The 27,486-nt window shown below is 41.0% G+C and overlaps 2 protein-coding genes across 2 annotated transcripts; one reads left to right on the forward strand and one right to left on the reverse strand.

Annotated features, from left to right (window-relative positions):
* Nucleotides 1-1,246: 1,246 nt before the first annotated feature.
* On the reverse strand, nucleotides 1,247-5,657 carry ndufb9 (NADH:ubiquinone oxidoreductase subunit B9). The gene is made up of 4 exons (XM_049601668.1): nucleotides 5,502-5,657; nucleotides 3,783-3,975; nucleotides 2,820-2,933; nucleotides 1,247-1,641 (listed from the first exon to the last, which is right to left on the reverse strand). Exons 1-4 carry the CDS (start codon nucleotides 5,588-5,590, stop codon nucleotides 1,510-1,512), a joined length of 528 nt encoding a protein of 175 aa, XP_049457625.1. The 5' UTR covers nucleotides 5,591-5,657; the 3' UTR covers nucleotides 1,247-1,509.
* Nucleotides 5,658-5,847: 190 nt separating this feature from the next.
* tatdn1 (TatD DNase domain containing 1) lies at nucleotides 5,848-26,016 on the forward strand. The gene is made up of 12 exons (XM_049601625.1): nucleotides 5,848-5,945; nucleotides 9,526-9,591; nucleotides 9,669-9,718; nucleotides 11,239-11,302; nucleotides 11,508-11,651; nucleotides 11,818-11,860; nucleotides 16,973-17,058; nucleotides 17,148-17,188; nucleotides 20,607-20,683; nucleotides 23,591-23,661; nucleotides 25,493-25,619; nucleotides 25,731-26,016. Exons 1-12 carry the CDS (start codon nucleotides 5,873-5,875, stop codon nucleotides 25,831-25,833), a joined length of 945 nt encoding a protein of 314 aa, XP_049457582.1. The 5' UTR covers nucleotides 5,848-5,872; the 3' UTR covers nucleotides 25,834-26,016.
* The last annotated feature ends 1,470 nt before the right edge of the window (nucleotides 26,017-27,486 follow it).

Raw genomic sequence — 27,486 nt, forward strand, 5'->3', positions numbered from 1 at the left:
TCTCCTGAACACTGTGCATTCTGGGTAGAGCCCTTAATGGGACCATTCAACATTTTACAGTTCATTTATCACAGTCACATCCCCAGTCGCTACAGTATTTTAATTGTCACAATGATGAGGGTGAACGTGTGTCAATTTCATGGTAATTTAATCCATTTGGCCAATATATTAGTAAATTAATGTTAATTAAATCTCTTTTTAATGAATGTGGTTTTATAGACTCTGCATGTACTTAAAAGGTATGTTTGCATTTTCTAAGTCAGTTCGGCCTTGCTCATTTGTGCGTACGCATGGTCTGAGGCAGTTGTAAATTTGTTCGCAGAGTAAGAACAAATTCGGGTAAGAAAATGTTGATGAATCCCGGATTTGTGCGTCAAACGATCGTACGCACAGTTTAAGCACAGATTTGTGAATGAGGCCCATTGAAGATTCACTTCCAGTTCAGATTTAAATTGTGAGGTTTTAATAAACTTGCACGTTTGTGGAATACTGAGCATGCCGACTGGATGAATGAGACTCGGATTAAACTGCATGAGTTGTGTGACAGATTGTAAACTAATGTTTAATAGGTTTGCTTTTGTTAAACTTGGTCCTCAATCAATAGATAAATCAATGTCCTGACTGTTTTCTATGACGGCACGCCAGAAAAACAAAGTTTACAAAACTAATTCAATACAACACAGCTTGATTAATACATATTCAAATGCCATTTCTGGGCAAATTATTCCCTTTTTTCTCCTTTTATTTATTGTAAACTACCTCAACTGAAATATTGAGGATATAGAAGAAAAACAAAAAGACAAAAACAAAGAAAACAAAACAAACTAACAAACAAAAAAGCAATACTACTCATGTTCAAACTGATGGGAATGAAGAAAATTAGGTGGAGAAAGGAGACCAGCAGACCTGTGAATATAGAGTACACCGATCAGCCAAAACATTAAAACCACTGACAGGTGAAGTAAATAACATTGATCATCTTGTTACAATGCAATGTTCTGCTGGGAAACTTGGGGTCCTAGTATTCATGTGGATGCCATTTGACACGCATCACCCACCCGAACACCACTGCAGACCAAGCAAACCCCCACATGGCAACATCTGTGTCAATCTGTCACACAGCAACAAACATGCATAAGAACGCACACACGAATGGTCAGGCACTTAGCCAGCACTGCCCTGAACCACCAGTATAACAGGAAGATAAGGGGATTTGGAAAAGAAAACAAAAAACAACACAAAGACACAAGATACATCATGTAATTTATTTACTGGAACAGTTATTAATTGATACATCTACAGGACTTTCCAAAGTCACCAACCTCGTTAAACTGATTTCTGAAGGATCAGTGTAAATTCAGACAGGTGGTTTTCTCAGCAACCTGCTCAGGGGAACCTCCACAGAAATGACAACATTATTTACAGATAGATGGTAATTCATTAAGAGGCGCTGCTGTTGCCATGTGTTGGAGACAGTTTCTCCCTCAGACTGCACGAGGTGGAGGGTGTTTATGTGGGGCGCTCCCTGGGACGGGTGACGTACTGCCACCACAGAGGGGGAAGGTCTCCCTCCTTCCGGGCAGGAGGGAGGGCTTCGGTCCTTGGGCCACTGGCTGGAGTCTCAGCCTGCAGCTGGGCAACCTGGAACCAAACAGGAGGGCACAAAAGTTTCCAACTTCACCTGGCACTTATTTTCATTATCAATTCAGTCATTAATGTTTTTCGTCTATGCAATGTCAGGGAAGTGAAAAAGTTCCATTTCTTTTTCTTTTAATTTAATCACTTTAAAGCAATGTTATGGAACATTTGACCTAAAAAAAAACAGATTCATCATCACTGTGATGCTACACTGACTTCTAAAAAGGGAGAATGGTGCCGTTTTATTCCGACTCCGTGTCCCAAACGCCTGTTCTCGCATTATGTAACTTTGGTGAGAAGGTAGGAGCTCCCAGGAGGAGCGAAAACTTTTTGGCACAAGCTAACTCAGTGGCTTTTGAAGAGAGTGATGTAACAACTTCAGTTTCCCATCAGAAAGCGCTATCTGATGGCAAGGTAGTGCGGTGAATAATATTCTAAATATGGTGTACATCTTAATTAATGATGATAGGTGGTCTTGTTTTCAGGTGGCTGAACAAAACAGTAATTTTACCTGCTGCTGGTTTGGAACCAAACTAACACTCCCTCCACATTTTTGTGCCCCAGCACTCCTGTCTGCTAGGGCTGGGTACTGTTCACATTTTGACCGATACCAGTACCTGGAGTTTTGTACCAGTACCCAACGTTATCTTTTCTCTGTACTTTACTGTCTCCATAATAACAATAAAACAACTTTCAGGGATGACGTAGCAGACTGAAACACAATTCTGCTTCTCTGCTCTTTTTTAATCACTCATGGGGCTGATCTTCTGTTTCCGTCTGTCTGTCTGTCTGTCTGTGTATGTGTGTGTGTGTGTGTGTGTGTGTGTCTGCTCGTCTAACATTGATATTAGGCTTTTACTAAAATAATTCAGAAGAGAAATCAGACCAGATACTGTAACTATCACGGAAGTTTTAGCTCACTGGGAAACTGGCGGAGTGGCCTTGGAGCTCCGTGGCTGGCATTTCAGCTTCAGGGCCCTTCACAGCACTTTGGTCTAAACTCGGCGGTCTTATCTAGATGCGCTCTGAGGTACCGACATTTGGCACCACTAGATTTAACATGAATCTGTACATGGTAGTGCCAAAATAATTCGGTTGAAGTACCGAGTTCAGAACCCAACCCTAACTGAAGATCAGCAAAAAGAAGAGGTGACGTATGCGTGTGTGTGAACTGTGTGCACCTCTTTGTCCCAGCTCTGCAGCCTCAGTTTCTTCCACTGCTCTCTCTTGGAGAAGTAGTCAGGGTACATGGCCTTCTCTGAGGGATGCCAGTGGTCCAGCACCCACTCTGGGACCTGCAGGAGCAAAGCAGGACTTTAATCATGTTGGCTGACTTTTGGGATTGTCAGCATTTCACATCCAAGAAAAACTTTTTTTTGTTCCTAATTAGTTAAAACAGACCATCTGGCAACAAGTAATGTCATGAGAATTCAAAAGAACAAGTGCACTTGGCATTAAACTATGTTAATTCTCTTAAATATTTTTGACATCTGAAGACAGAATTTCTCAGAATGTGATGGAGATTTGACTGAAGTTGATGTTGATACAATACAGTTGCACTCTCTGTGCATGTCCAGCAGAGAGCAGTAACAACTTGACAGACAGTGCAACATCTTCTCCATTACATCAACACTCCCTCCAGGATTTTGCAGACTTTTGTTAGACCTAAAAATTTCACATCTGCATTTCTCAAAAAAAAAAAACTGCAATGCATGTTGTTTTGTTTTTAGGCTTTTTTTCCTTTGCAGTGGGCATTAGTGGAATTTGTGTCAATTTTTGCAGTCACACCATCGCAACACCCTGGAGAGACTGCATAGTCCTTCACGAAAACATCCGTCACACATTTGTTATGATAGTTTGATTTAGACGAAGCTCAAATTTATACGACAGAAAAAAATATATACCACTGTGGTTAAAAAATAAAGAAATAAGATGCAACAATAAACCTCTTGTTGCCTCATAAAACCCTTTTGTTGTTTTCTGTTGCTTGCTGTCTCAATAACAATTTTTTTATTTATTTTCGAACCAATTTTTAAATCCTTATTTTTCTTAGGAATGAAAGAGAGAAAAGAAAGAAAATTCTATCCAGTGGTAACTTATATCATGGTCATTATCCAGTTAAAACACATGCAACCCTGTCTCACCTTGTAGCACTCATATCTCTCATAGGAGGTCCCTCCGGGAGAGTCGGGGAAGATGTAGGGCTGAGGATGCTGGTTTGCCCAGAACTCCTCCTCTCCTGCCTTCAGCATTTTGGTGGCCTTCACCATGTCCTTCTCTCCCTTGTTCTCATCGAAGCGAGCCCGCAGTATGCAGGCATAGAACCGGTATTTGTCTCTATAACAGGAAAACACCAAAAGTACATTTTTTAAATCATACAGCTGACAGTTCAACAGGAGACCCGTTTGTCTCCTGTAACTGCAAGACATCTAGTGAGAGAAAAATGTAGATACAGTATAACCATGAAAAAAACAAAAACATGATGTTTTTGTATGCAGTTACAAACTTCTATGTTTTTTAATATCAATTCATCTGCCCATTATTTTCTAATTACTCATTTTGTCTATAAATAGCAGAAAATAGTATGGCAGGCCCATCATTTTCTTCAGATTTTATGTTTTGTCCATTGAGTCCAGATATAGGGATGCACCAATTTTGAAATTCTGGGCTGATACTGACGTTTAATATAACAATTAGGCCCATACCCATGCTTTTTTGTTGTTGTTTATTTAGTTTTTCTTGTGTTCTGTTTCAAGTAGCCTAATGAAGAATTTTATGACTACCTTTGAATGAGGACAAATACAAACATATAAATTTATGAAACAACCTTTCACATGAAATACACAAAAAAACTTTATTTTATTATATATAATCTACAGGATATTTAGTTTACCATCACATAAAACAAAAACTCACAAAATACTTACAACGGAGAAACTGTAACTGGCGGATGTTTTGCAGTTTGGTGTGCACTTATGTCAGCAGATGAGAAGCATTCTAGAGCAGTGATATATCTACTTCTTACCTCTGAAATGCTCAAATTTGTATGTTGTGCACAACTAGAATATAATAGAATATAAACACTGGTCTCAACAGTCCAGTATGGGTCAAGGTTAAATTGAGTTTTTTTCACTTCTCTTTTACCTGCCCGTATTTATCAAGATATTTAAAGTTGTATAATGACTACATCTAAAGTGAATTATTTCATTATATCTCGACTGTTAACTGAATAAAAACAACTAACACCTTATGTACTTTATAAAATGTAAAATAATATTAAATCCCTGTATCTACCACACTTTAGGCTACTTAAACTGGACAGCAACCAACAAAAAACGTATAATTATAAGGTTGAAGTGGAGCAGAGTTGATGTTTAAAAAAAAAAAAAATACCAAATGACAAAAACAATAAGTTTTAAATTACAGTGTTTTTAAAATGGTGAGGAAATGACAAGTGTCATCCGTAATTAACATTACGCATGATTCATTTTTCAGTCTATTTACATCTATTAGACTGTCTTTACTGACACTGAGTAAAGTTTAAGTAAACGTTGATTTCACTGCCGTAAATTTACAGCTGTAGTTATCGATTTAGACGCTTTAGAAACACTTGTCTTTAGCAATTATAACTTTCAAACTTAACAGGACAGCATTGTGGATATATTGGTATTTAAATAAAGAATGTGTGCGCTGATAATGATTTGTAATGCAGTGGAACTGACGAGACTTGAGAAATGAGTGACCTGGCTAGCAATTAGCTTAGCGGTTAGCTTAGCACCACAGCAAACAGATATAATATAGCTGCGTCACGCTCAATTACCCGCTGTTCACCACGGAGGTTGAACACAGACAACTCCTCTTACCTGAAGATGCACCATGACTCCAGGTGTCTCAGTGATTTCTTGTAAAGCCGCAACACTTTCTGTTGGTGAGTAAGGTAGGCAGTGGCCATTTTCACCGTCCCCTGTCACCTTCTCGGCCGGCGGCGCGGAGGATTCTGGGACTTTGTGGACATTATAACCGTAAAAACCTATAAATGCGCAAATGTTTTTCTTGCCTTTTTCGTCGCTTTTTTTGGTCAGCATTTAATCGCAACTAATAACTAACTTAAAGCAAATACTCTCCACGATGTCGCTACTCTAAAGCATATAGATAAGACAGGAAAATAGCCACAGTGACAGCTATCCACTAATGTGGCGTATTAATTCTTCTGTAATTACGGTACTGTAGCATTATGGGACTGGTGAGAGCTGCATATGTGACGCTCTTTAGAAGTATGACAACCATGGCTCAACACAGATTCATCGGTAAGACTTTTGTGTGTAATGGATAGATTTTTTTAAAGCATAAAGAGAAGGTTTAAGGCTTTAAGTGCTACTGCGTGCTGCTTTTTGTTGTGAACAAACAAGCCTGCATGTTTCAGTTAGCATGGAAGCTAGTTTGAGTTAGCCCTGCTGACACTGACAGCACAGTAGTCACAGAGGTTTGCAGCTGTGCAGGAAAATGTGAGGCGGTTTGGTTTTGGTTTATAACAGTATACAACTCCCGATGAGAGCCTGCACTGCAGCACAGCCACTAACTTACTGCTATCAGCAGTAAGTGCTGTGTTAGCATTGAGGTGAAGAATCCAGACAGAGTCATGAAAGTGATAGTGGCAAAGTATTTGATTTTGCCTTTGTGGGAAACTCTCAACCCTGTCGGTTTTACACTCCACGGTAATCTGAAGCACTAACCTCGACTGGAGGACCACAAGATTCTGGTTAAATACTTCTTAAATGCTTCCAGTTTCTTTTCTATTTTAAAAAAACATTTTTTCCCTATTCCTTATTTTGTGAGTCACTTTCTCCATGAACTCTACTTCTTGAAACGTACTTTTCCATTTGATCAAATCTGAGGGTTAGTTTTTTCCACCCTTTCGTTATCTGTTTCAGTGCTGTGATTCTCAAGCTTCTGAATAGGTATTTTTCTTCTTCTTCTACTGAGAGTAGCTGGAGGTTTTCCCAAAATGATATGCTCTGCTTTTAATAATGTCCTTCATCAACGCAAACACTTTTAACCAATATGTATTTAATACTTTACACAAGTAGAAAATATGTAAATTGTTAGCATGCTTTTCTCCACAGCTCCTCCAGCATTGAGAGCTTGATTTCTTATATTTTGAGATAATGCCTGGGGTCAAGAAGTATCTCAGATTTATTTTCTAAGGGAATTCTCTCCAAAATAAGGGATCGGTAGTTTTGTGAATTTCAATGAACATCTGTTCATATTCTTTGTTATTTGTATTTCCAACCCATCTTCCCATTCTTTCCTCATGATATTGGTTAATGTTTTTCTGTTTCCGGTTCTTTTTCAACAAACCGAATTCAGTGTACCAAAAGGTGGACCGACAGGAAAGGGTCTCAGTTTTTTTGTGTTCACACTGTCAGTTCATTTGAAAAACAAGACAGTTCTCTTTCTGGTCGACTTCAGCTCTAAAGGGACCTCAGTCCTCTTCTGGTTCACACTATAGCCTATATATAATAGCCTATATACTGATATAGTTTTGTTTTTACTTTAATGCAACACTGCAGTGCGGTTATGAAGCCCCTTGCTTTCAGATTAATTTAAAATTGGAGGGAAACATTAGCGTTTCATGTGCTGTTGACTGTTGTCATTTGATGCATTGTACATTCCTCTTATGTAGACGTGCAATATCTTCCGTTGACAAAACTTCTTTTGTCATCCTGCGTCTTTACAAGTGTTACAGGCAGACATGGTTTTGTCTGTTTTTTCAAGCACTGCATTGCAATAGCATGTGATATAGAGACCTCTACAAATGAGCAATGTTATGCACATTGAGTTTTAAATGTTAATGTTTCTTCAAATGTTTGAAATTTGAAAGTGTCTGGTTACAAGGTTGAATTAATCAGACACTGATGGCACAGCACTGTGTATTACATCTTTTTTTCAACCAAAAATGCTTTTTGCTGGTTAGGGGGTACATCACTGAAAAAAGGTTCAGAACCACTGAGGGCTAAATACAGTGGCAAAGAACAAAGCAAACCTGGAGCACTTTGTGTTCACAAAGCACAGGTTAGGTTAAGTGAACTGCACTACAGACTTGAAGCTGAACCATACTCAAACCACCTCGGGATCTGAGTTCTCTTGGAGTGTTCACATATGGACAAAAAATGCTGAGTCACTGCTCAGTCCGTTTAGAGGGCTTGAAAGGACCAAGTGTGAAAACACCATAAGGATGCATCATCAACGGAGGGTGTCGCACAATGCACAAAAATTGTAAACAGAAGTAGCAAGATGGCAGATCGCATTCATTACCTGCATCGTTTGCTCTTTTATTACAGATTCTTGTTTGTATCCAAAGGTCAAGGTCTTGCGTGCAAGTAGGGGTGTGCCATATCATCTCGTTCACGCTAATACCGGTGTAATTTATAATATGTCGACCAGAAAGAGAACTGTCTTGTTCAAATGAACTGACAGTGTGAACACAAAAAAACTGAGACCCTTTCCTGTCGGTCCACCTTTTGGTACACTGAATTCGGTTTGTTGAAAAAGAACCGGAAACAGAAAAACATTAACCAATATCATGAGGAAAGAATGGGAAGATGGGTTGGAAATTAATATTGTGATACTTGCGATATTTCAACTTGTTTACATGTGACATCATACAGTTACCCATGGCAACAACAAGCATGGCTGAAAGCGAAATTATTATATAATTTATATAAATATACTCAGCTGTGGTTCCCAAAAAGAGGAGCAGCTTCAGCCGTGTGGAACAAACTGTGAAATTCTAAATGTTTTATGAACAGTCCCGGACTTCAGAGTCTTTTTCGACTTACTGCTCAGAGGAAACTCATTCTGCAGCTCCTATGGCAGCAGCACAGCGTCTCTCCCACTCCCAGTCATTTAGGATTTTGCTAAAAGAGAAGGAAATCACCTGAATTTATATTTATAGATCCTAGAGTGCATTTTTGTATTTGGGAGCTGTTTAAATGTGTAGTTTGTGGTAGATTTTATTTAGTTGAGCTATCAATATTGCATATAGAATCTGAATCTCACTCTGAGTTACTGTTGTTGTTTACAAACTAAAAAAATGTGACATCATTTTTGTTTAGTTTTTCCTGAATATTTGAAAGCAACATGTAAAACTGTATCACTTATTCTGTTGCAATTCTACATTCATAAATTGTCATATTGTCAAGAATATTGTTATCGCAAAAATACCTGAAATATTGTGATATTATCTTAAGGCCATATTGCCCACCCCTCTGTGCAAGACTCCCATCTCTCTTTCCAACCTGTATGACACGCCCGCTGATGTTGTCACAGTTCGCACTTCAGTCAAGGAAAACCTGCTATTTTTTGGCTTCAGCAGGGAATCAACTGTTTTTCAGGTTCTGAACCAGTTTAATTTTGGTTGAAAAGCTTCGAACCATTAAAAATAGATGTACAAACAGAACAAAACCCATGGGTGGAAAAGGGATGCTGATGGCTTTTGCAAGAATCAGAGACAAATCAGAGGCAGGAGGAGTCTCCATCGCAAGTGACATATTGCAGTATTCATAACTTCCATCCTCTTCTGAGCAACCATACTGTATCTATCAATCATACTGGTGACTTGTTTGTGTTGGTGTACATGTTGGTTTACACCTATCTTGTCTTGTCTTGTGTTATCCTATCTTATCTTTTCTTATCCTATCTTATCTTATCTTGTCTTGTCTTGTCAGGTCGCCAGACTATAGCAGGGTTAACACATAGAGACCAACAACAATTCACGCTCACAAACACACCTATGTCCAATTTAGAGTCACCAATTAACATAACATGCATGTCATTGGATGGTGGGAGGAAGCCAGAGTACCCATCTTATCTCATCTTACTCTGCAGATATTGGCGTGAACCTGACAGATCCCATGTTCAGAGGACTCTACAGAGGGAAGCAGAAACACGACGGTGAGATACTTATTCAATTTTGGCTTTTCCAGTTGTTGAGAGCAGTTAATCTGAGAACAGATGTGATTTTCTGACAGATGACTTTGATCAGATCATTGACAGAGCTGTCATAACTGGAGTGGAAAAGGTAAGTGTCCATCACTTTAATGTAAGCACACTTAAACTCTAGTTGTAGCTATAGTACAAGTATGATAGAGCTGATATTCTGTAAATTGTGAACATAGCAGAGAGCACAGCAGAGCTGCTGTCAGCCTTCCACTAAGGGAGACACGATGTATGTTGACACACGAGGAGCAGCATTACTTTATTAATTATCTCTGGAGCTAAAAGTTGCAGGGACACCTGGGGCCATATTCACAAGGCTCCTATTGCAAAGAGCCGCTCCTAGTGACGAACTTTTTAGAATTGTGACGTTTTCTTAGAATTTCCCCTTGAAGTTAAGACTAGGTCCTTGTAAAGACAAGTTATTCACAGATCATCTTAGCCCATAAAAAAATTTCTGAAGTGACTTTTAAGGACTTTTAAACGGCTTAAGAGTTTTGTAAGCAGAGGAGAAAATGGTGGAAATGAGGTCGGAGAAATATTCTCCAAACGCTGGATGATGGTGAGTAAATGAAATGCTACAGATTAGACCGTGCACCCATAATATATTTGGTCGATCTCATTAAAGATATGCACACATTTCCCACCTAACCCAAAACCACCAGAAATAAAATGATCATAACACTAAGATATTTGGAAAACTGGAAAAAATATAACAGTGATGACTTGAGTCTGTCTCGCACTTCCATCAACAGAGTGATCACACAAAAATGACAACATTTTCACAGTCAGCAGTTCATTTCATTTCTACTGGGTGTCCACACATTGCAGGCTCACAAAAGGTCATGTCTGTGACAACCAATCACATCTGTTAAAAGAATGCATCAAAACTAGCAACAGGGTCAACCATACCCCCTCACTAAGATAAAAGTTTCTGTCCCCTCCTTGCTCAGAGTTGCCCTGAGAACTATCCTAAATCACTCTTAAGCTAGGACTCCTTACTGAAAAATTTTAGGCTAAGTTAGGAGCCCTCTTAGAGTATTCTCAGACTGTTTGTGAAAATGGCCCCTGGCTTTTAAAGGGAGTGGGAGATGACACTCTGATTGGTTGAATTCATGTTACACCCAGAACACACCTATGATTGATTAAGTGACAGAATACAACCCCTTTGCCCCTCGCACCTTACCTTGTGCCCGGATTATGTGCTGTTTAACATGCAGTGTTGACAACCTAAATGCACTTTAGACTAGTGGTTCCCAACTGGTCCAGCCTCAGGGTCCAGACTTCTCCTTAGTCAATAGTTTGAGGTCCCACAGTTACATATTGTCATCATCATACTTGCTTTTTTTGCCATGTCGTTGAGCTAGTTTGCTGTGATTGTCTGTCTGTTAGTCTCTCACTCTATAGCAGAAAACGGCACTTCAAAAAGAAGCTCTGCGCTGGAAAGTCCATGTACTTGAAAATAAAGTGGTTTTTTTTTTTTTAACAAACTTGACACATCCACAAGCATATTCTATAGATAGTATAAATAGAGTTTTTTGTCTTGTTATTGAACTGAAAAGCCATTTCAAATTTTGTCATGACAAATCTGTTGTTTTGTTTCAGTTTATGATCACAGGAGGAAACCTTGAAGACAGCAGGGAGGCTCTGAAACTAGCTGAGACCAGAGGTAATGATATCAGGGACAAACACATGTTATGGAACAAAGTGCAACCAAATAGTGTTTGGTTGATTTTTAGTGTCCGTGGGCCTTCTGGGATTATAATGTAGAGCCAGACCTAAAAGTGAATTTATGAGGTCTTCATTAGATTGTGCACCTTTATATTGAAGAAGATGACTTTTTTTTTTTTTTTTTTTTTTTTTTTTTATGACAGATGAGTTTTACTGCACAGTCGGCTGCCATCCGACCCGCTGCAGTGAGTTTGAGCAGAATGGAGAGTCACAGTACCTCTCAGGGCTGAGGGAGCTGGCAGCGGCAAACAGAGGAAAGGTGGTGGCCATCGGAGAGTGTGGACTGGGTCTGTACTGGTGACAGTGGTGCATTTGTCCAGTAATTAAAAAAGATAAAACACAGTTAAATCTGTAAATAGTGTCCTGAGTGTGGAAGTCGGATGTGTTTTATAACAATAAATTTATCTGTTGGTAAGTGTTGATACTGTAACTTGTCGTTTCTCTTTCTTACAGACTTTGACAGGTTAGAATTTTGCCCAAAAGAGACTCAACTCAAGTAAGTTCATTCGTCTCTGTTGAGTATTAAAAACTGCTCTTATTGGTTGCATGTAGTCAGCTGTTAACCCTTTAAAATGTACCTTTGGTTGATTGTGATGCCTTGTCACTGGTTGTGTATGTCAGCGAGCTCAGTTTATAGGTCTCTGGAACGCAGAAGGGCTCTAAACGCGTATTTTGATTTTCATATTTATAGTCAAATTTGTTTGTCTTAATAGGTAAAAATGTAAACGTCTTAATGCGTCAAATGCATCTTAAGACAGCAGAAAATGCCCTGTTAACATGTACATTTCAGATGTCTTAAGACATTTATGACATTAAAGCTCCCATGCCATTGGTTAGCATTAATATATCCACCCCTTTTTGACGTAGCAACTGCGTTTACCATGTAGGCCCCTGTTAGTGGGTACATTTTGGCTACATACCTTCACCTGTCTTCTATAAAAAAAAATCCTCTTAAACATAAATGTCATGTTTTACTCAAGAAAAAAGAGCTTTGTATCCACCATTTTCCTAGCCCCAGTGATACCTTGCGTGAATTATAGGCACGGCTTCCGGCGCTGAACCAGAACCAGCATTTTCCTAGTGTAATGGTACAAAACGGTACGTTAACTGTATGCTAATCCTCTATTCTCGAGGGATTAGGAAATAAAACATGTGGACCACCACCTGTTACACCTCAGATGGTAAAATATGATCATACCTCTATCATGAATGACGCTCGTCCAGTGGCCTTCACTTCAATGGTCATGAAATGCTTTGAATGGCTGGTTTTGGCCCACATAAAGAACACTATCAACATCAACGTGGACCCCCGTCAGTATGCTTATGGGAAGAACAGGTCTGTGTCTGACGCAGTGTCAGCTGTCGTTCACTCAGCTCTCACCCACCTGCAGAGCAGGGATTCAGGCTGCTCTACCTGGACTTAAGTTCTGCTTTCAACACAGTCATTCTGCAGACTTTAGACAACAAACTGCTGCTGGACTAAAATCCTCTCTCTGCAACTTGGTCCTGGACTTCTTGACAAACAGGCCACAGTCTGTTAAGATCCATGGCATCTCTTCTTCCACCATCACACTTAGGGATGCACCAATCCGATATCAGGATCAAATATCGGCCCCGATATCATCAAAATAGATGGATCGGGTATTGGAAAATGCAACCTATACCTGAGGCGATCCTTTTCCTTTAAATCTATTGCGACGCGAGTTTCGTCATACCTCATGGAGTGAAGGAGAGAATCTGCTGGAGGTATTTCACACTATTTCAACTGCTGTTGCACAATTGGTTATTTTTGTTAAAAATAAATAGTTTATCATTGCATTATTCTGTTTCATCTTGTTTTATTTTATCTTATGAAAGAACTGTGTAGTCATCAATGCCTGATGCCTCTAGTCTTTTCTGTTCTACGTGTAAAGGTATATAGCTTTTTAGGTCAACCATGGTATCGAATCGGTATCGGCTAATACTCAAAGCCACAGCATTGGGATCGGTATCAAAACTGAAAAAGCTGGATCGGTGCATCTCTAATCACACTCAACACTGGCTCCCCACAGGGATGTATCCTGAGCCCCCTGCTGTACTCACTCCTCACATAAGATTGTTCTGCAAGGTACCCAAGCAATCATATTGTAATGTTTGCAGATGACACAGCTGTGGCTGGACTGATCTCCAACAACGATGGGTCTGTGTACAGGCAGGAGGTGAAAGAGCTTGTGCAGTCTCTGCACCAATGTGGGGAAGACTAAGGAGATGGTTGCAGACAATAGGAGAAGACACATCCCCCTCCCCTCTTCATCGGAGGAGCAGCTGTGGAGGTGGTGTCCAACTTCAAATACCTGGGCCTGCACATCTCCAACAACTTGATGTGGGCCACCAGTATAGCCAGTATCATAAGGAAGGCCCACCAATGCCTGTACTTTTTGAGGAGGCTGAAGTGGGTTGGCCTCAGCCCTGTTGTTCTGACCTCCTATTACAGCTGTGTGGTGGAGAGCACACTGACATCCTCCATCACTGTTTGGTATGGGAACTGCACTGTGGCTGGCAGGAAGGCGCTGCATCGAGTAGTTAAATCTGCTCAAAAAATAACCAACAGCACCCTCCCTTCCTTGGAGGACATTTACATCAGCAGGTGCAGATCATAACGTCATGTACCCCAGGCAGAAGGCTGCGCAGCCTCAAAGCCAGAACAACAAAGCTAAAGTGCAGTCTGCGTGCAGCAAATGATGCACTATTATGCACTTCAACTTTGTAAAAAAAAAAATACAGAAGAAAGAAGAGAGAAAAAAAAGAAAAAAGACACATCCTATCTAACAACCCAGCTGGACCACTTGAACCAAATGGTGTGCCAGCTCCTTGTGAAAAGGAGAAGAGATGTGACTAGCTCTCTCCTGGGTGAGCCCACTACAGTGTGGTTGCAACTACGTAAGGTTGCTTAAAATCCCTCGTTGGGAATCCTAACAATAATGAATTCACCTCCCGCACCCAGAGAAACCCTCTCTGATCTTCTTTTATATTGCTTTTCAATCAAGTAGCACAATATAATACAAAACCAGCCTTGATATGAATTATTTAACATGGCATAGCTTGCCTTCTTTAAAGGAAAAGACCAAACTATACATACATACTAGGGACCGACCGATATGGATTTTTTTGGGGCCGATGCCGATTCCGATATTATGGAATAAAAAATCCGATAACCGATATATCGGCCTATTAAATTTTTATGTTTTTCAATTTAAAAACCCCCGAAATACCTGCTTTTAATGGCTTAAATATAGTTCAAACACCCGTTACAAAGATATAAATTGAAGGAAGAACATTTTACTATTTTCAAATACTTTTATTATCAGAAATTGTGTGGAACAAGCAGCATATGAACAACTTGAACTCAAAATAAATCAAAAATATGATGTGCAAAAAGGCAGTAAACCTCTGGGAAATAAAATAATCATGCAAAGTCTATATGAATTAAGACATTCACATATATGTTCACAGTACTAGAGTTCTTCTTATTATTGCCAATTTAACAGAGGTAGATTATAGTGCAAAAAGTAACACAAGGACATCATTTCTAAGTAAAACACCATATTCCCTGCATTTTATTAGTGATGAAAATATAAGTGTTAACATCAGCGTCCGATTGCCGATTATTCTCTAATGGCTATAATCGGCCGATTAAATCGGCCGGGCCCTAATACATACATACATACATACATACATACATGCACAATTAGCACATATGCACATGCGGACTCATGCATACACGTACATGAACATATACCCACACGCACATACACAATCACACACACACACACCCGCACATACACGCTCAAAACATACAATACCTGCACACACAGGCATAGATTCACATACCCCCATACACTCTATCTTTACTCAGTAGTAACAATAGCCTTTCATTTTTGTCTTACATTTATATTTGTTTCAAACCTGTCTATAGTCCTTTTCCTAAGGTGCCGAGGAAAGTACGCAGATCTTCTTCTGGTAGAGATGGCATTTCTCTCTGCTCCCTGTATCTTTTGTTGACCATTGACCAGTAACCCTGCAACGGCTCTCTGTTCAGCTTTTCTCTGGAGTCCAGCTTTGTGTGGATTCCTATCTTCTCCAGTGTGGGTGCTGCCTCGGTCAGTGTCTAAAATGCCTCGACTCCAGAGGCTAGAAAAATCCTGAGCTGCACCGGAAATGGAGACTTGGCTCTGATGTTTTTCTCCTGTAGTTGTATAATCACTTGTTGCACCTCCTTGTGTTTTCTCTGGATGTCCGGATTGTAATCCTGGTCGAAATACACTTTGTCAATCAATCAATCAATCAATCAATTTTATTTATAAAGCCCAATATCACAAATCACAATTTGCCTCACAGGGCTTTACAGCATACGGCATCCCTCTGTCCTTGAGACCCTCACAGCGGATAAGGAAAAACTCCCCAAAAAAAACCCTTTAACGGGAAAAAAAAATGGTAGAAACCTCAGGAAGAGCAACTGAGGAGGGATCCCTCTTCCAGGACGGACAGACGTGCAATAGATGTCGTACAGAACAGATCAGCATAATAAATTAACAGTAATCCATATGACACAATGAGAGAGAGAGAGAGAGAGAAGGTGCCCGGTGTACTTTGTCCCCCTCATGTTATCTGCTGTTGCTTCCAGGCCTGTTGCAAAATGACATCCTTTGTATAATAGTCTACGAATCTGACTATTGTGGATCTTGGTGGCGCCTGTTCTGCTCTCGGTTTGTCCGCAAGGGATCTGTGTGCTCTCTCAATGCGTATAGTTAAGTCCTCTGAAAGTTCAAGAGAGTTTCTTAGAAGTTCAGTCACATACCCTATCATGTCGCTTTTGTTATTTCCCTCTGCAACTCCGTAAATCCGCAGGTTCTTGCATCTCGCCCTGTTTTCTAGGTCGGAGAATTTCTCTGCTAGCTTAGCCTCTCTGTGTAGCAAGTGCACAAGAGCCCACTGGTGGCTCATTCCTCTGTCATCTGGTGCACTTACTCTGCCTTTCATCTCCGTGCATTTCCCTTTCAACTATTCAGATCAAGCAGTCAAATCTTTCATGTTGTCCTCCACTCTTGCTAGCCTCTGTTTGGTGTCTTCTGAGGCCTCTTTGTGTTCTTTTCTCAGTTCTCGTAACTCTGAGAGAATTAGCGACTCCTCTTTGTCAGACTCACCGCCATCTCGCGGGGGCTGGTGGGGTGTTTTTTCAGTCTGCTTCTCGTCATCAATCTTACCCTTTCCACCGTGGTCGGTTACTTTGTAACGGCTCGTCATGATAAGTAAGATGTAAACCTTCACTGGTAGGGTATGCCTCGATATTTGTATAATTTATGGCTGGGTTAGAGTTGGAGTTTAAAGAGGGTTTCTCTGCGAGCAAGTCGGCTACACGGCCACAGCTATCATGACGTAAGGGGAAGTCAGGTTTTGGCATTTTTGTTTGATAAATGACGCTGTTGTCTATTATTATTTCTTTGGTCAACCATTCAATTACTCAGTGAACTGTTTCAGCTCTAGTTGGAGAGAAATGTGGAATTCCAGTATAGTATAACAGTCAGCACTGTCCTGTTTTGCTGTCTTTGCTCTTTCTGTACTGCAACAGATACTTTGAGAAGCAGTTTGACCTGGCAGAGGAGACCAAGCTGCCCATGTTCCTCCACTGCAGAAACTCCCATCAGGAGTTTATCGGTAGGTTTGTACACACAGAACCTCGTCTGGTTTATCAGAGGGATTCTTTACACAAACATTTCACTGGTTCTTTGTCTCTGGTTTGACAGACATCATGAAGAGAAATAGAGACCGATGTGTTGGCGGAGTGGTGAGAATATTTATTTTACACCATATACTGTTACTCCAAAATGTACACTTTATGCTGCGCTTCAAAGTTAAATGTTTGGTGGAAAGTATATCAGAAAGTAATGCATGTTGAACCAACAGGGAATCAAACTGCTACTTTGCTTTGTTAACTGATTTTTCTTCAGCTTTATTTTTATTGTTTTTTACTAAAACAAAAAAGCAGACAAAACCAATAACAACAGGCAGGGACATCATAGGTTATGGTGAAATGATTAATACCTTGTGAAACAGAAAATGAGAAGTAAGGTTACATTGTAGCATCACAGATAATGGGTCCTTTATGTCCATGATCGTCCTTTAAGATCACAAAGGTCCTTATGATCCTTGACCCTGATTCCTGGAAATCTAGGATATTTTCAACGAGGGAGAAATCTTCCACAATCATGAGCTAAATTGTCCATCCCGTATGTCTTGGTACTGAGGGGGATAAAACAAAGTTCACCAAACAAAATAAACATATAAATTAAAATGTCACTTCAAAGCCAAATAAGATTTCCATTCTTCCAATATTTTTTGCATTTTTCATTTTTTTACTGGGCATGTCTCGGAGAAAAAGTTAGTTGTTCCATAATCTAAATGTTCTTAACTATTTCCATCCATTCAGAGGTTGCTGAAGGCTCTTTACTCAGCCATTTCCTGGTTATTGCTTTTTTACTACGGAGGACCAGAACTGCCAAAATTAAAAATAAATATATAAATAAATAAATGAGTCAATAAATAAATAATAAATTCCATTAAATTGCACCAAAAATGCATAAAAAATAAATGTAGGCATTAATTAACTGATAAAATGCGTCTTTTCTTTGTACATTTATATTCCCTCACACATTCTTTGTACATTTACATTACTACATACATTTTAACATTTACATTCCTTCACTCATTCGTTATACATTTACACTTCTTCACATATTCTTTGTACATTTACATTCCTTCAGACATTTAATACAATTTATACATTTACATTCCTTCCTAAATTCTTTTCACATTTACATTTCTTCATGCATGCAGAAAGGCATGCAGAGATATAAATGCAAATGAGGGAGCTGTTAGCTAAGCAAACCCATGGATTAACCAAACTATGGCAAAAAGTTCACCCCATGACCCACTTTGGACAGCCCCCTGATTTTCATTTACATTTCTTCTTGTGGCAGGGTAAGAAATGTAAATGCAAATGAGGGGGCTGTCCAAAGTGTGTTACCCCCATGACACACGTTTTCAAAAATTTCAACTCAGAGTGGAAAAGCACCTCACATCATCTCTTTTTTCGTCATCTTTTTTCCCATTGTCCTACTGGATGATTTGAGTGGCGGGCCTTCTGTGGTGGTCACAACAAATTTACAGTTGGTAAACAATGGAGGAGAAACTGGTGGTAGCAGTTATTGGATACCCAGAGCTATACAGCCCAAGGATAGAAGGATAGACAGCAGGTTGTCAGACTGCCCCTCATGGAGGCGAAGGTCCTGGACCAACTGGTGGTACTCCCCATGATCCACCCTGTTTTTTTAGGATCTCATGTACCCACTCAGATCTCTGTTTCCCTGTGCCCAGCAAACTATTTACTGACAGCCTCTTACCCCCAACCAGAGGTACCCTCTGCCTGAACATTTTTGTAATGAGCTACTAATTACCAGGGGTGAAATATGGTAGGTTGATTACACAGGAAGGTTAGTGTAAGGAGGTGATGGGGTGGTCGCCTGGCAACAATAAAAAGGCTTTTTAAAAGTTTTTTTTTCACTAGTGGCATTCAATTTTTAAAAAGGCAGTGCAATGCGTCTCATGTTTTACAACCTGCAAAATGCTTTCTGCGTGATTGGGGCGTAAAGATAACATTCTTACTATATCATATTCCTTTTCTGGTGTATATATTGCCCTAAATCCTACACACTGGACCTCTAATAGATGCACTGTTGTAGTAAAACCTGTTCTGTAAAACTGTGTTACTGTTGTGCTCCTGCAGGAGGATCTTAATTATCTGCATTCATTACAAGGTGAATGTAGGCTAATTGTGTAATGATGCTTTAAAGTAGAGATTAAATTAAAAATACCTTTGTAACCCTTTTAGATCACTCATACTGTGCACCTATTAAAGCACTTACACTTACCTTTCTGGAAATTTTAGGCTTTTCGTTTTAGGCTTTTCGTTTAGGTTAGGTTTAGGTTAAAATACTATTAATAAGCTGATGGCAAACTAAAATGTAAGTGAATTCCACCAGAGATAAAAACTCATAATTGTACCGTCCTCATATGGTTCTAAGAAAATTCCGACCAATCATTGCATTCGGACCGAATGCAATGATCAGCTGAGCGTCCTGTCTGTCTTCCCCACCTGGAGGCCTCCGGCTGATGTAACCACTCGCGAAACATCCCCATTAGCATTTACTTTATATTATAAAACTCATCAGTCATCACTGACCCCAGATAAGTTTCAGAACTCCAGGGTTGCATTTGACTGTGCAGGACAGGTAACGTTATGTGCCTCTGAGTCCGACTCCATAGTTTTCGTTCAGCAATAAGCAGCGTCTTTTTCTCCTCGTCTCTTCTACTCTTCTCCTGGCGTGTTACACTCGCTCTCCTCTGCCGTGTATCTAACGTTACCTTGCCAATGCCTAGGTCTATCATAGACGTAATGAGGACGTAATGGAGGAGGGGGTATATATATGTATATATATATATATATATATATATATATATGTATGTATATATATATATATATATATGTTCTTATATCAAAATCCAATCATGTTTTCATCTTGTAAAACAAAATATGATGGGTACTTACATAGGCTAGTACCAACCAGTTTCAACCAATAATATCACGTCAGCCAACCATCCAACCAACTTTTACCGCACAGAGCTAAGTGTCATTAGTTAGCTAGCTGGATATTGTATGGTATGTGGCTGTGTCTTCCCTTCCCAAAAATACCATGATTACAGTCCTCTGGCCAGAATTTATTCACTGTGAGGAAAGTGTTGTCTGTGACAGCTCCCAATTATGCACAAAGCATTTTACAGTGGACTACTTAAGCAACCAGTATAACATGCACTTCATCCGTCTCTGCCTGACAGATACTACTATCCCATCAGCTTAACAGCATCAGGGCCTCAGTTTTATGACATGGCCACTTTTTAATGATCAAATTAAATTCTTTCCAACATTATATCCTGCTTGCTTATCCTGTTTCACTCAGAAATATGTCATGATACTGAAACAAAGTTGGCCTAAAATGCCGTTTCATCTGGACTTTAACATTTGAAATGATTATCACGATAAACAAACTGAGGGTGGAAGCATCTACAAAGAGTTAACTAAAAAATGAATGCACTGAGTTGGAGATCAAATCATGATCCAGCAAATGACCTGTGATGTCTTCTTCCAGGTTCACTCATTTGATGGGACAGTGGAGGACACTGCTGCCATCATTGACCTGGATCTCTACATTGGAATCAATGGATGGTGAGAGGATTTAGTATTTAGACTTTTTTTTTTTTTTTTTAATTATCATTATTATTATTATTATTATTATTATTATTTTCAGGCTTTTTGCCTTTAGTGTACAGGACAGAGTGAAACATGGACACGTGCCCATCATGTGTAGTTAATTTTTACCCGTGCCTATACCCGTGAGTGTATATACATATATACACTGCTCAAAAAAAAATAAAGGGAGCACATAACCATCACAGTGTAACTCAAAGTCAGTCAAACTCCTTGGATATCAACCTGTCCAGTTAGGAAGCAATACTGATTGCGATGCAATTTCACCTGCTGTTGTGCAAATTGGACAGACAACAGGAGGAAAGGAGATGCAATTACCAAGACAGCCCCTATTTAGGAATGATTTTGCAGGTGGTGGCCACAGACCATTTCCCTCTCTGCGTCCTTTTTGGTTGATTCTTGGCTAGTTTGAATTTTTCCAGTGCCCTCACCACTAGTGGTATCATGAGGCGGTATCTGCAGCTCACAGAAGTTGCTCAGGTAGTGCAGCTACTCCAGGATGGCGCATCCATACGCACAGTGGCCAGAAGGTTTGCTGTGTCTCCCAGCACAGTGTCAAGAGCATGGAGGAGATACCAGGAGACAGGCCAGTACACCAGGAGAGGTGGAGGTGGCCGTAGGAGGGCAACAACCCAGCAGCAGGACCACTATCTGCTTCTTTGTGCAAGGAGGAACAGTAAGGAGCACTGCAAGGAGCACTGCCAGAGCCCTCCAAAATGACCTCCAGCAGGCCACTGGTGTGCATGTTTCTGCCCTTACTGTCAGAAACAGACTCCATGAGGGTGGCATGAGGGCCCGACGTCCACAAGTGGGGCCTGTGCTCACATCCTGGCACCGTGCAGCCCGATTGACATTTGCAAGAGAAGACCAGAATTGGCAGATTCGCCACCGGCGCCCTGTTCTCTTAAGAGATGAGAGCAGGTTCACACTGAGCACATGCAACAGACGTGACAGAGTCTGGAGACGCCATGGAGAACAGTCTGCTGCCTGCAACATCCTCCAGTATGACCGGTTTGGTGGTGAGTCAGTGATGGTCTGGGGAGGCATATCTTTGGAGGGCCACACAGACCTCCGCGTGCTAGCCAGAGGTACCCTGACTGCTGTTAGGTACCGGGATGAGATCCTCAGACCATTGTCAGACCATATGCTGGTGCAGTGGGCCCTGGGTTCATTCTAATGCATGACAGTGCATCGTGGACGATGAAGGCATTGATGCTATTGACTGGCCAGCCTGCTCCCCAGACCTGAATCCAATCGAGCACCTTTGGGACATCATGTATGGTAGCATCCACCGCCACCACATTGCACCACAGACTGTCCAGGAGCTGACTGATGCCCTGATCCAGGTCTGGGAGAAGATCCCCCAGGAGACCATCCGTCGTCTCATCAGGAGCATGCCCAGACATTGTAGGGAATGTATACAGGCACGTGGAGGCCACACACACTACTGAGCCACATTATGAGTTGTCCTGAGGAAATTCACAGAAGTTGGATCAGCCTGTGATCTGATTTTTCCACTTTGATTTTGGGTATGATTCTGAATCCAGTCCTAAATGAGTTAATGATTTTGGTTTCCATGAATTGCTCTTACATTATTTTGTTCTCAACTAATTACACTATGTAATCAATAAAGATTTTCATCTGGAATATTTCATTCATCGAGATCTGGGATGTGTGTGTGTGTGTGTGTGTGTGTGTGTGTGTATATATATATATATATTTTTTTTTTCTTTGTTGATCCTGCCTCAGTATATATAGCCAAAAACAGACGCTCCCTCAACAGCTGTGTACAAAAAAGAAAAAAGGTCTTAAAAATGAGTTTACCCTCTTTCACTCACTTCCAAAACAAACAAACAAACAAACATGCTAGCCAGATTAAGATCTTGCAGCTCTGTTGTCTGAGGAAATTGTTTGCATTGTACAATACGTTTACATGTGTTCCATATTTATCGTATCAACATTTCGAAAGTGACGCAGTATGTGAGCTGACTTTGTCATCTGGAGTTGGATGGTGTGACACTCAGATGTCTGCCAAGCTGCAGACCACCGTTCCAGACCAACAGACAACAAAACCAGTTTGGAAACCCTATGACTAGGGATGTCCCAATCCAGCTTTTTCACTGCCGATCCGATACCGATATTACAGCCTTGAGTTTTGGCCAATACCAATACCAATACGATCCAAGCGCGTATTATACATATTCACTTATTTTGTTGTCAGTCATGTTAGAAAAGGTTTGATCAAGCAATATTATTCTATCAAGAACAACTACTTAATCGGGTTAGTTAGAATGATCCACATCAGTTGGTATGAGAAACTGACTTGTTTATTGTTAACAGCGTTAAATAAACAAACTTTAAACTTGAACATTAACATTAAATAAAAAATATAGCTGGTTTGCTTTGGCTGCTTTGGCCCCTTAATAAATAGAAAATAAATCAACACAAGAAATCTTTAAAATGTCTAACACTGAAATTAAAATAGCAGCAAGACTCCACACACTTGTGCTTTGGCCCCCCTAATAAATAAAAAATAGATTAACACCACAAGACATTGTTGTGTCTGCCGTCTGCATGCTGGCCTGGTGGATTGATAGTAAGAGCTGGAGTGGATCACTGGAATGGACTGCTTGAATCGCGGAGCGCTGGGCTGGCCGGAAAACCTGGATCGGAGTTCTTGGATCGGCATTTTTCCATGCAGTCCGATCCGATGCCGATGCCCGTTTTTTGCTAATATCGGCGGCCGATACCGATCTGAATATCGGATCGGGACATCCGACAGGGGCTGCCACAAAATTAAAGTTCCTTATGGTCGCTTCGTCAGTGCTGCAACTTCAACTGTTTCTTGTCATTTCTGTTTTTCAGTTCCTTGAAAACTGAGGCCAATATTGAAGCCATGAAGTCTATCCCTACTGAAAGACTCATGATAGAAACAGGTGAGTGTCAGTCAGGTTATTATAATGAACAAGGTTTTTGACAAAATTACGCCATTAAGTGAATAAAGTAAAGCATATGCATCAGCACAATGTTGGCAAATGTTTCTGATTTTCCAGATAAAATACTCCAGACTTGAATTTAATTCTTTTCAACACGTCGTCTAAGTTAAATAACAGTTGTGGAATTCAACAGTCTGCGACACTAGAGGCCAGCACGCGCGGGGCCCCGCCCCTGCCTGCCACCCAGCACATAATGCACTGAGCCCAGATTTCGGGCTGAGCCAGATTGGGCCCCATGGCCCAAGGCCTGGCCACCAGAAGCTCGCTGGCGAGCTCCCCTCCCAGGTCTGGCTCCAAGGGGGTGTGTGTCCCCATACCGGGCAAGGTCCTCAAAGTTCATTACGCCATTCATCAAGGTCTCCTTGAGTCGCTCTTAAGTGCAACACACACTGCCGCCATATGCCGCACGTCAAAATGCCCGCCTTCATTATATTCTATGAACAAACCCACACCGGCGCCGGCCGCTCTGCTTCAACCCACTGCTCTATTTCCAGCGTGGCCGGCGCTGCGAGAAAAGCCTTTTATGTACGTCTCGGCTGCCGTAGTATCAACTCCGGTTGCTTCAAATTTTTGATAAGGCGATTTTGATAAGAAACTCACCCGTGAAATCCAAGTTGTTGTTGCCTCAAAGTTTTTCCTCTTCTTCTTCCGTTACTAGGAGTTGGCAACCGTTGGCAACTAGTGTAGGTACAGCCACCTAGTGGGCTGGGGTGGGAAATACACTTTAGTGGCGATGTTGTCGCTGCTCGCCGCTGCCAATGTGTGTTGGGGGGGCGGCACTTGACGGCCACAGCGCCGCACCAGCAGCAGTGTGTGTTGCACTTTAGTCTGGCCCCTTCCCCTGACATTTTGCCTTGGGTGACCCTACCAGGGGCTATAAACCCCTGACAACACAGCTGCCAGGTTCACAGAGACCCAAAAAAACCACTGCTGCAATAAGATGGTGATTCTTGGAGGAGCAGGTTCAGGCATCTGATCACGGCACCTCCTGGGCAGCTCCGTTAGAGATGTTCCGGGCACGTCCCACTGGTAGGAGGCTCCAGGGCAGACCCGTCTGGTTTGGGAACGCCTCAGGGTCCCCCAGGAGCTGGAAAGCATTGCTGTGGAGAGGGACGTCTGGGGTGCTTTGCTTGCCCTGCTGCTCCTGCCACCCGGCCCTGGATAAGCGGATGAAAATGGATGGATGGAATTCAACATGTTTTATAGCCTTATTATTACATAAAATAAAATTAAAAAATAGATGTTTGGTTCATCACAGTACTGTTGTTACTGTGGTTATTAAACTATTAAACATTTATTCATGCATTAATGTCAGCTACTATGTCAGCCCTTTATGGCACACAGCTGCAGCGTAAAGCCAGCTCTATACTTAATGACCACTCACATCCTCTGCATGGTGAGTTCCAGCTCCTTTGTTATGGCTGTCGTTTTGTGGTCCCTAAGGGTAGGACAAAATGGTACAGAAATAGCTTTGTACCAACAGCAATTGTAATGCTGAATAGTAAGGCCACAAGGTGAACAATCTTGTTCATATTAACTTTAGTTGGATCTATGGAGATGTTGAAGCACTTTTCTATGTTTATATACTATATTTTGATATGATTGTATTGTTTTTCTATTGTGTGATCGATTTCACTGTCATGATCTCTGTTGCGTGGCTGTGATTTTATATTGGGATTGCTGAGTTCCTGTCTGCACAACAAATTTACCCTCAGGTACTAATAAAGAAACTTCGAACCTTGAACCTTGATATCTTCCTGCTGCTTCCCAGATGCTCCGTGGTGTGGCATAAAGAACACTCACGCTGGCTCCAGATTTGTAAAAACTACTTTTCCCACGAAGAAGAAATGGGAGGCGGGGCACTGTCTGAAGGACAGGAACGAGCCCTGTCACATCATGTGAGTAATGTCAGGGTGAAAGTTAGAGGATAAATAAATAAAGTGTTTTTCATCCATCAACCATTAAATGTTAACAGCTGATGTTAAGATTTCACTGTTTGTCTCTTCCAGACAAGTTCTAGAGGTGATGGCAGCAGCGAGGGAAGAAGACCCGCTGGAGCTGGCCAACACAATCTACAACAACACCGTCAAAGTCTTCTTCATTTCGAGCTGATGAACAGATTAAACCTTCAGAAAACCAACTGATATGGCCTCCATGAATGTGTGTGTGTCTGTCAGTGTGTGTGCCTGTCTGAATGATGGATAAAACTCTCTCATTGCCAATTTTGCAAAGTCAAATAGCTTCTGATCTGTCTTCTGCTAAAGTGAAAACAAAAATACATTTTCATGGGTTTTAGTTATTGTCCTGTGTTTCATTTACCTGCAGATGAAGTTACTATAGGTTTTTATCAGGGCTGTCAGGCGATTAAGAGAATTAATAATTACATGCTTTGTGATTAATTAATCGAAATTAATCACAAACAACACAGTAGGTTGTCTGTCTCTATGTGTCAGCCCTGCAATAGTCTGGCGACCTGTCCAGGGTGTATCTCGCCTCTTGTCCAATGTCAGCTGGGATAGGCTCCATTTTGTAACGGATGGTTGAGTGTGGCTTGATGAGGCTGGCTGCTAGCGCTAGCATCAGAGGCCATTTTAGATTGGTCCTCCGGGTTTGCTGACAAATTCTTTGCGTTGAGGTGATATTTCAGGCTTAAAATTGTCCAATGGTACAAAAATTCCTTATTACAGATGCTGCAGAGTACGGTACTCCTATCAACAGTTCAATCTGGGCGCTTTTAAAATGTAGATGTTCCATTCACTAGGCTGAGCAACATCATGTCATCTGCCTCCATCATGTGGCAAAGCCAGTGTGGCCTTCACTGACACACCGGGTCAAAGGGCACCACGGAACGTGATTAATCAACGTTAATTTTTGAACACATTATTTTTTCCGTAATTAATTAATCAAAATTAACGCAGTATTTTACAGCCTTAGATTTTATGCCTCCACAGCGGCCGGAGGCATTATGTTTTCCAGTTGTCAGTCTGTACATCCCATCCTTGTGAGCACGATATCTCAAGAACACCTTGAGGAAGTTTCTTCCAATTTTGCACACGTCCCCCAGGACTCCACAATAATAATAATAATAAATTTTATTTGTAACGCACTTTATATTTAACGAAAAATCTCAAAGGGCTACAACAGCAAGAAAAGAAAAACTAAGTTAAAACAAGAGTTAAAAGCAGTTATCAAAGTAACACGAGCAAAAATTACAGATTAAAAGATTTTTTAAAAAGGTACGTTTCAAGGCCCTTTTTAAAACAATCAATTGACTGTGGAACCTTCAGGTGTTCTGGGAGGGTGTTCCACAGTCGAGCAGAGGAGCAGAAGGCTCGATCTCCCAGTGTGTGGCTCTTAGTCCTTGGGGGAAGAAGTCTGTGGTTGTTGGTGGAGCGGAGTGAGCATGCTGAGGTCTGGGGGGGTGAGGAGTTCTTTGAGGTACTGGGGGGCGTTGCCATGGATGCACTGGAATGTGAGGAGGGAGACTTTGTAGTTGATCCGAGCGGAGATGGGTGGTGAGTGAAGAATGGGTGTGATGTGCTCATATTTACGTACTCAGCAGGATTCTAGCGGTGCTGTTTTGAATGTGTTGTAATTTCTGTATGCTCTTGCTGGGAATCCCGCTGAGAAGTGCGTTACAGTAGTCGAGTCTGGAGGAGACAAAGGCGTGGACGAGCTTCTCTTAAGGTGAGTGTGGGACGAAGTCTGGCTATATTCCTCAGGTGGAGAAATGATATTTTGCAGAGGTGATTTATGTGGGCCTCA

The sequence above is a fragment of the Epinephelus fuscoguttatus genome, linkage group LG17 (genome assembly GCF_011397635.1).
Source record: "Epinephelus fuscoguttatus linkage group LG17, E.fuscoguttatus.final_Chr_v1".
Classification (NCBI taxonomy): Eukaryota; Metazoa; Chordata; class Actinopteri; order Perciformes; family Serranidae; genus Epinephelus; species Epinephelus fuscoguttatus.

What these genes read in the sequence shown, in the direction of transcription:
- ndufb9 (XM_049601668.1), bottom strand. Translation starts at nt 5,590, where the DNA reads ATGGCCACTGCCTACCTTACTCACCAACAGAAAGTGTTGCGGCTTTAC. An exon ending in GAGTCATGGTGCATCTTCAG is followed by an intron (nt 3,976 to 5,501) that starts GTAAGAGGAGTT and finishes TTCCTGTTATAG; the next exon opens with AGACAAATACCGGTTCTATG. An exon ending in TGCAGAGCTGGGACAAAGAG is followed by an intron (nt 1,642 to 2,819) that starts GTGCACACAGTT and finishes GTTTGGTTCCAG; the next exon opens with GTTGCCCAGCTGCAGGCTGA.
- tatdn1 (XM_049601625.1), top strand. Translation starts at nt 5,873, where the DNA reads ATGGGACTGGTGAGAGCTGCATATGTGACGCTCTTTAGAAGTATGACA. An exon ending in GAAACTAGCTGAGACCAGAG is followed by an intron (nt 11,303 to 11,507) that starts GTAATGATATCA and finishes TTTTTATGACAG; the next exon opens with ATGAGTTTTACTGCACAGTC. An exon ending in CATCGGAGAGTGTGGACTGG is followed by an intron (nt 11,652 to 11,817) that starts GTCTGTACTGGT and finishes TCTTTCTTACAG; the next exon opens with ACTTTGACAGGTTAGAATTT.